The 9426-nt window shown below is 47.3% G+C and overlaps 1 protein-coding gene across 1 annotated transcript in view; it reads right to left on the reverse strand.

The window, feature by feature from the left end:
- Positions 1 to 6416: 6416 nt before the first annotated feature.
- The window catches only part of Rimkla (ribosomal modification protein rimK like family member A), a 29342-nt gene continuing 26332 nt past the window's right edge, over positions 6417 to 9426 (reverse strand). Inside the window, exons 4-5 of the mRNA XM_008835411.2 lie at positions 8911 to 9114; positions 6417 to 7118 (exon numbers count right to left, since the gene is read on the reverse strand). Coding sequence (XP_008833633.2) covers positions 6661 to 7118; positions 8911 to 9114 — 662 coding nt within the window. The 3' untranslated portion in view covers positions 6417 to 6660. The remainder of the gene's footprint in view (positions 7119 to 8910; positions 9115 to 9426) is intronic.

Here is a 9426-nt window from a genome sequence, read left to right on the forward strand (position 1 = left end):
ACACCATATGAAGGAAGCGATACCAATAACCCCAAGAATATCAGTAACAGTGAAACAGGAGGTTTCTGAGTTTTGAGCATTTATTGCCTATGGTTTTGTTTTTTGGAGGTAGGGTCTCATGTAGCCCAGGATAACCTAGAACTTCTGATCCTCCTATCTCCACTTTCTGAGTGCTGGGATTACAGGTGTGCACTGGCTGATTTATACAGTACTGGGGATGGAACCCATGTATGTTGTATAGTAGGCACTTTACCAGCTGAGCCACATCCCCAGCCTCTGTTTTAAATAAACTTCAATCACAAATTTATACAATATGATCACGATTAGTAACTGTGCTTAGTAACAAGCTCAAAACATTCTTGAAAATTAAACAACCCATTCTTGAGGGCCAGGACTAGCCAGCTGCAGCACATCACTGGAGCTCTGGGGGACCACCGGGTGGGACTGAACACACCGTTCCTGTCTTTTCAAAAATTGAACCAGTTCTTCAGCGTCATTCAGGGTCCCACTCTCCCTTTACATGAAATCAGCATTCCTTCTATATAGGAGACTCTGGGAGTCCCACTGAGGACCATCCTAAGACAGCAGACTTTTAGCTACTTGATTGGCTGGTTTGCTCTGACCTCAGGGCTGTCATCCCTGCCAAGCCCAGATGGTGCTGTCAGACTATTAGCGTTCCCTGCACAGCCTCCCCCGCCACCGGCCTTCTGTACTCCCCTCACCCTCTGTTTGACAGGTTTAATACAACTTTCTGGCACCTCCTCCTTCCATTTGATGTAGAGCCAGCAAACCTAGTACTGGAAGAGCCAAGAAAACCAGGTGCTAAATCATGCAAGGTCAGGCTGCTCGGCAGCTTCCTAGCCTCCCAGCTTCCTGGGCAGCCTTCCCTCCAGGATTTTTCTAAGCCAAACCCATCTCCTGTGTCTGGCACTACTGCATCATGGAATTCCAAGGATGGATGGGACCTTCCAGACATTAAGCCTGAACCACAGTCTGCTTGAGTAGCCGCCAGCCCTACCCACAGCATCTCTTTTTCCCAGCCGTAAAGCTGCCGTCTGCCAGTTTTTATCCCGTGGCACCAAGCCTCAATCCCAGGAAGGCACTGCTTGTGATGGCTCACAGTTGGGGAAGCAAGAGCAAAGGAACCTGAAGAAATCCAGGCCTGTGTAAAATGCTTCACATCCAAGACCATGTTTATGGATCACATTTACAGCTGACAAAAGAATTAGCAGGATGAGGTGATTGAGTCTAGGGTCACATGAGGTCATCTGGTCTGACTCAATGGGTGCTATTCACTTTAGTCCATGTGGCCTTCTACAGGTAACCCCCCAGGGGTACGCATGGTTGCTGTGATGCAAGCCAGTGCACGGAGGATGAAAACTGTGGTCACCTTCAGAGATGGCATTCGAGTTCCCCTGGGGGAGGGAGATGTCTTTGTTGATGGAAATCTCTGGAAAGCTACCCAGGGTAACAGGTGAAATGTCGGCAGAAATTAAGGTAAGATAAGGAAAGGAATGTGTGTGAAGTGTGAATGGATTTGACTTGCTCTAGAACAGAGAAAGGCCCATCGGGAGGAATGGTGAATGGAGATTCCTCTGCAGTGTATGAAAAGAATCCCGTGTGTTGCCAAGCCTGCACTTTCAGCATCTGCCATCCCCTCCCTCACCACTGAAACATATCTGGGCACAGGTATACACACTCATTTAAATTTTGATCTGTGTAAAAATGGACGAGGGAATTAAGCTTCCTGTCCTAGCAGACAGAACGCAGGGATGAGGCAATTCTGTTGCTTATAGTGAGGTAGCAGGAGTCTGGGGTCAGGGGAACTGCAAAAACACAAGTCCCTTAGAGACTACAGAAATCCAGGGGCTCAGAATGAGAGCCCAGTTACCAGACCCACCTGGGTCTGAAGGCGTGGTCCACAGCTAACATTGAGGCTACAACAGGAAGAATCTGTGTCTCATGTCTAACTGCAAGAGTGACACAAACAGAAGATGGGAAGAAACTTTTGACTTTGTTGCTGACTGCAACTGTAACTCATGTCACAGGAGCCCTCCTTGCTCTCCCAGACAGGAGAGCAAGAGCTTCAAAGCTTTGGCCTCTAGGACTTCTGCAGTGATAAGACATCAGCCCAGTTGGGACAGAGGAAGCCCTTAGTCAGTGTGGCCTGGGCTTCTCCTTTGTATCCCATCACTGAGTGTGGGGTGATGCTAAATGGTCTTCACTTGTCTAAAGAGGGTCCTAGCCATCTTATACTCTGGAAATCTCATTGAGCTGAAGTCTGGACAGCAGGCACATCAGGATCATAATGAAAACAGCAGCTCATCAGAATGGAAGGAACAGAGGACCCAGGAGAGCAGCAAAGCGCTAGCTTCGTGGAGAAACAGCCACCCCTAGCAGTATTCTAAGTCCAGCTTTGCTGGTGACTAAGTGACCGTGGTCTCTGGGCTCAGATTCCCTTTTTGCAAGATGGAAAATACACTCATTTCTGAGTGCTGCTCTTCTGTGGCCTCCAATCTGGCTCTCTAGGGTGACTCTCTAGTTACCTTGAAGCCTCAGAGAATAAGGACTTCAAGCAAGGTTACCAAGTGGGGTTTGGATGCAGGTCTGGGTGGTCTTACGTCTTGGTGGCATAGGAACTGCATTTGAGAAAACTGGAAGGCTTGAAGGAAAGGTCAGACTGAGTTGAATGAACTTTAGGAGGGAAAGCTTCAGGGTTGAGCCATAGATTTGGAATGGTGGAATGGCCTAGTTTTAGGAAAGGATTATAAGTGCTTTGAGGATGGCTGTCTAGGTTAAACTTTTTTTTTTTTTTTGTCTTTTTGAGACAGGGTCTCCCTGAAGCCCCAGCTGGCCTGAAACTCACTATGTAGACCAGGCTGGCTTTGAACTCACAGAGATCTGCCTGCCTCTGCCTCCCAAGTGCTGGGATTAAAGGCATGTGCCACCATGCCCAGCTGGTTAAAATGTCTTAAAGCAATGATCTAGACTAACCTTGAGTTTCAAAGGCAGGCAACAGCAACACCAGATTTTCTCTCAGTATCTAAGAACATTAACCTCAGGCACAGAGACAGGTTGTCAGGGCCCTTCCTAAAACATCTGCACAGATGACAACAGAGGCCGCACCAGGGGCAGGATCCAGCTGCAGTGATTTGCCTGGCGTTGGATTTGATCCCCCTCCTCAAGCTCTACACATGATGTTCTGGCTCATCCACAGGGGGTTCTGCTGCTACCCGGATGGTCCTGGACTCTCCTTCATCCCAAATTAGCTGCTTCCATCTGTCCTTCATTTGCCAAGCTTTCACCAGAACGTAAAGGGATAAGGCACAACTTCCCGATTCCTTCAGGGTGTACAGGAGTCAAGCATGCCAATATCTTCATACAGAACAGCTCCAAAGACATCTACCTCAATCATCATGTTCACGACCCTTCATTACAGTAGCCCCCAGGAGTGGCATTTTCCCCTTCCCTCTAGAGTGTCGTGATTCTGATTTCACCTCTTCCACAAATCTCAGACCTTTCCCCTTCTTGTTGCTCCCACCCTGTCCTATCTGGTATGGATTTACTCAGGTGGGAGCACTGAGCCTGCAACTGTGACAGAAATGGCTTATGACCCACTTACACTGTTTCTCGTGTTCTACAGTCCCCAGTTGCCATTCTGCCCACTCCACATCCAATCAGACAAGAAAGCATGAAGGCGTCTTTCCCAAGTGCAGAGTCGTATATATTCTGAGTGACTGAGCTATTGGCATTCAAGTTTTGACCAGTTGCAAGATGATATACCAGACAGTGAGAAGACCATACATAGACACTGAATGTACATTACATAGGAAGACTTGATGTTGGCATACAAGAGTTAAAGGTTTCAAGTGATACACGATACATCCAGAAGGTTCTTTGATGACTCCAAGAGCTGTACCCCTTTTAGGTTGTGACATTTCTCTGGCTGGAAGGAAGGCCTCTGAGAAGCTGCATGCTTTTTTCTGGTCTCCTACCACTGTTTAGCTTGCTGATGCTAAGAACACATGGCCTCGTCCTTTCTTAACTCTCTCAGAGTGGTGATGGGAAGTGAAAGCACAGTGGGAAGTGTCTGTTACCACCTCCCACATGGTAACCCACCTCAACCTCGAAGTGCCCCAAGAGGTAAACAGAATAGGCCTTTCCTATCTGAAGAGTGGAAAAAGTGGACACAGAGCTCATGTGATCAGCCGTTTCAAGACAGCCGGAACCAGATTCTAGCTCTGTAGCCCCATGTTTTCCAGCAGGCGTAGGCAGCTGTGACAAGTACTGCCAGGCCACCTGGCTGAGGCTCATAGCCCAAGGCCAGCTGTGGTATGGGAAACCCCAGAGCGAGGCTTGGATCCAGCTGTGATCCAGCTTTCTCTGCTTCTAAGCAGGGATAGTTTCAGGTAGTGATGCCGACGACAGGTGTCTCTAGTGCTGGAAAATGGGCCTCCTTTGGCAAAGGAATCTGGAAGCACTTGAGCTGCTTTGCTCAGGATGAGGCCTCCCTGGAAACAGACCAAATGGGAGAAGAGGGTCGAGCTAAACAGTGGAAATGCAGCTTCTGAGAGGTCAACACTTGCCTTACATCTGCCAATTCCAGCAGGAACAAAAACAAAGCTTTCTTCTAAAGCCACCCTGAGTGGCAGAGAGAGGGTGCATGTGTTAGTCTACATAAGGGTGAAGTATTATCATCTGTCAACTGTCCAAGACACATGACTTGGATTCCAGTTCCGTGGCATGCACCCTAGGGTGGACTGCATTTAAACTATAGCTGCGAAGAGTGATGACCCCCTTACATGGCACCAAACATTTTCAGTTGTACAACTGTGAGTTGGTGAAACCTGGTTTTGACTGCAATATTTTAAAAGCCCCAATCTCTATTTGAATGTGTTGTGAAGTGTGTAATATTTTGATGTCATATACACTTTATAGTTATAGTAGAGTAAGTATGGGTATTATGTACCCAAGTGGGTGGTGTTGCCTTCGGAGTAGTTACCTTGTGGGAAATGCATGTTTGTTCCAGTGAAGCTGAGCCATCTCAGAACATTTCTAGAACCTTTTTGGACACTGTCAATTTGTAAGCTCCTCGGAGTGGGTAAATCTTTGTCCTTTAGGGGTAGATCTATTTTTGAATAATTTTGAATAGCCAAAGAGCATTATAAAATACACCTGACAAATAAAATGGGTGGTGGTACTTGGCACTGCTTTGGCAGGTGGAGGAGTGGGGGGAGGGTTAAAAAACTAAACAAAGTCTGTAAAGTTATGAGACCTCTTCCCTTTCATGGCTTCAGAGATAATTCCAAACAGAAATTCTCAATGTTCTGGGCATCTATAATCAAATAGTTCAAGAGTGTGGTCTCCCAAGGAAGTAATTCCAATGAGTGCAGCTTGTGAGTGCACAGTTCTGGTATATTTAGTCATTTCTAATCTCCAGTTACACTTCCTAGAAGCAGAAATGGAAAATTCCACCTCCATGCTTTCTCCCAAGGAAAAGGTCTCCTCTGCTGCTAGAAGGGTTAAAATGAAAAGCACTTGTGTCATGTCTATGTTACCTCCACCCAGCCCTCAATGAGTAATTCCTGATACCTGAGTCTCCCCAGTTTGGAAAAACTGATAAGGACAGGTTTCTGGAGCCTGGATAAGGGCAGCAAATCTAGGGGATGGGAGTATGTTTCCAATGGATCTACCCAACAACTCATACAAGAGAAATGCCTGCAAGTTATCTTCCAGCAACTTTCTGTTGTAAAAAAACACCCCCCCACTGGTTTCTAGATGGCAAGTGAGCAGAGTCCATTGAAAAGAAAGAAGGTCCATGGTGTTGGATTCTAGTGCACACTTGAGAAACAGAGTGTGTGGCCATCGCCCATCCACGTTCGTGTCCAGATGAGGCCAAAGGCAGCAAGGTGCGGGAAGCTGCTGGAGCTGGCATTAGGTGAAGCAGGGGCCCAAATTCTGAGTGGCATGGCAATCTGTAGAAAGCCCCAGTGACAAAGCAGGACACATGCCAACAACTGAGGTCAAAGAACGCTCCATCTCCCTCTCTACAAAGTGCTTCAGGGAGAACGCCACCGAGGAAGCTCCTAAAACACCATATCCTGAGTGTCAGAGTAACATGGGAAGGTGGTGACTGAGGGGGAGCAGAGACCCAGCTTCTAACATGGCTTGGGCCGTGTGTTCTCTGAGCATCACACACGCAGAATGAGAAAAGGTATTGCTGCAGTTGCATCCCGCTTGCCAGCCCATGCCTCCATCTCGTGGCTGCCTGTGAGAACAGTATTTCCAGGAGCTAGTCCAAGTTCATGTTTGCTGCCGCTAACAGCCAAGGACTGCAGCACAGTCAGTACCTGAAAGTCTACCATCCTAACCAAGTGCTCAGACAAACATTGGTCTCAAATCAATCACTCTGGATGTTGTTCTTTGTGAGTGTTTTTATATTAGTCTGCATAAAAACCACAAAGCTAGGCCATTTGTTCAAATCATCGTTAGAAAGAACACTGAGTGCCCAGATGGGAGTTCTAGTTTCTGTGCAAATGAAATCACATTAGTCCAGATTTTATTCACTGGAAACTACTTAGGGAAGCAATAGGATTTGGTTTAAATGCTGCCAAAAAAGCAGGAATTCACTGGAGTTGTAGTTCTGAAGCAGTCCTGCTGTTAATGCTGTAGCCAGGCCCTGGCAGCATGTGGTGGGGGGACCCCCATTGTGTTTGCTGAGGAATCCCGGGCCTCTCCCAGTTCAGGCTCACTCTCGCTAGAAGTAGACCCGTTGTTGATGGCGTAGACGCTCTCTGCAACTCCCTGAGCTGAAGCACAGCCATCTGGTTCACTCTTCTCCCTGGGGCTCGACAGTCCTGGGAGGATGGCCATCTTCCCAGTCTGCCTGTTTGGCAACAAGGACATGGTATAGTCTGCAATGATCGCCCCCACATCTAAGTTGCATGCCTGATCGAAGGCTAGGAAGCCAACGTTGGCGTTTGCCTCGCACACCACGAAGGAGCCATCATCCATGATGAGAAGGTCAATGCCACAGAAGTCCATGCCCAGGATGTTGGACACCTGGATAGCCAGCTGCTTGCCTTGTTCTGTCAGTGGACACTTGACGCCCACACCACCTAGGAGGAAAGCACAGGGATGAGGTGATGACTGGCACTTACCAATGAGTCTAATGACACTTCCAGAGAGGGATAGAACTGTTGACAACAGGGCCCAGAGACAGGCACTGGATGGAAAATCAAGGTGCCTGGCATACAGTGGGCATTCATAAAGTTTGAATGGAGAAATGAAAGATATGTATCTTTCAATAGTCAAGTAAACATTCTATAACCATTAATAATAGCGGTGGACTGAGCATGTAGCTCAGTGTCAGGGCACCTACCTAACATGTGCAAGGCCCTGGGTTCAATCCCAGTACCAGAAAAAAAATTATTAGCCTTGGGCCTCCAAACATATGTGCAGTCACAAACATACATGCTTCCCCCACTCATATACGTGTGTGTGCATGTGCACGTGATAAAAAGAAAACGACACAAAATGATAACTCAAGGCTCCACGCTAGTACCCTTTATGTAATTACTGTGGAAACGAGGTGAGATGTATGATGTGAGATGCGAGATGATCTCTACTGAGCACTGTCAGACTGAGTTTGCCCTGTCTTCATTCTGCTGGTTGTCTGCTTGCACATCCTTCTGGGCACGTGCTACCTGAGGGCTATGATCTCTATACTCTCACATCCACTAGAGTCTGCTTGGTGACTGTTAGTGGAACAGGACCCAATCAGTGTCTGAGCCACATTATCGGTCAATAAACTTGGCATATGCATCTGCTGAGTTAGGAAATAACTATAGGGCCTCCCCCCTCCCTCCCTGAACTTCCTCTCTTTTTTAACAAAATTCATTCACTGAGGTTAACACAGTTATTTCATTTTTTTTCAAAACTTATGTGTATGTCTCTGTGAGTATATGGCACGTGTGAGTGTGTGTGGAGGGCAGATGAGGACATTCCCATGGAATTGGAGTGTCAGGTGGTTGTAAGCTGCCTGATGTGGGTGCTAGGGACTGCATTCAGGTCCTCTGAAAAAGCTCTTACAGGCTGAGCCATCTCTCCAGCCCCCAATGACAGCTGTCTATATGGAGACAAAGATGCACTTCCTCTTGCGGTGTCTCCATCACCGGGACAGAAAACAAGCTTTCTGAATAGGGATGGGGTTCTGAATTCAGCCAAAATACGAATGCAGCTTTCTAAGAACCACGTACACGAAAGGAAAACAACTCTTCAGTTAAAACATTAAGAGCAAATACAGCATTCCTCTAGCCATGGCTGTGGTATAGGGCCCAAGTGTGTCCCGCCTTTGTGCAATGCAACATGATCCTGTCATCTACAAAGTTCACACCTGAGAGCCACGAAACCAAGTTAAAAAAAAAATCACACACACACGCACGCAGGCACGCACGCAAAACCCTCACAACATTTTGAATAAGTTTTGCACCAGGTCACATTCATAGCTAATCCTGGGGTACACGAGGCCCATGAGCTACAGGTTGGACATACCTTATATAAGCCTTTAATAATCCCTGTTTGAGCAGTTGCAGAGGCTTCTAGATTCATCCCTCGCCCCTGCTCCTTCCTTATGCCTTTCATCTACCATTTTCTCAAACATTGTTCTCCTGTCACTCCCTGCTCAAACCTTGCTGAGTCTTAACATCCACAGGACAAGGTTTCAACCTTCAGCGTCTTGACACTCCTGCTGCCTCTAAGAAAAATTCATTTCTCATCCTTCTCTGTGAGAGCCTGGGTCATCACAGGGTCTGATGAGAGAGAAGGGTCAGTACACATTCACTGAGCAGGCCAGTGAGGTACCCCGGAGGCCTTCCATGAGCAACAGGACCCTCAAGCCTTCTGCCTTACCCAGAGAGCAGTTGCTCTGCATCCGGCCATCTGTGGAGCAGCGCAGCATGGAGCCGATCACCTGGCCGCCCACCACCACCACCCGGATGTCCTTCCCATGTGACTCCTTCACATACTTCTGGAACAGGTAGGGTACATCATGGCGCACCAGGTGGCAGATGTCAGACAGATGATGCTTATCTCTAGCCAGAAAAACAGCTTTTCCTTCAAGAAGAAAGATGAAGAGTGAGAGAGGAGGTTAGAGAAGCTGCAGGCCCCTGTCCTGGCTGTACTACCTCCCTATCCTGCCTTCCTGTCTCCAAGAGACAGCAACCTTCTCTAAGTTTCCTTATGTTGGCCCTTCATACTTCTCTAAGGTTCTTATTATTTTTTTTTAACCAAACAGCCGTTGAATTTTATTTTCTCTTTATAGTCTTCAGATTTTAACCATATTTACTCTCTCCCCATACAATTTGTTTTTTCTTCTCTCTCTCTCTCTCTCTCTCTCTCTCTCTCTCTCTCTCTCTCTCTCCACAC

This window comes from Nannospalax galili, unplaced genomic scaffold (genome assembly GCF_000622305.1).
Source record: "Nannospalax galili isolate Female #2095 unplaced genomic scaffold, S.galili_v1.0 scaffold577, whole genome shotgun sequence".
Classification (NCBI taxonomy): domain Eukaryota; kingdom Metazoa; phylum Chordata; class Mammalia; order Rodentia; family Spalacidae; genus Nannospalax; species Nannospalax galili.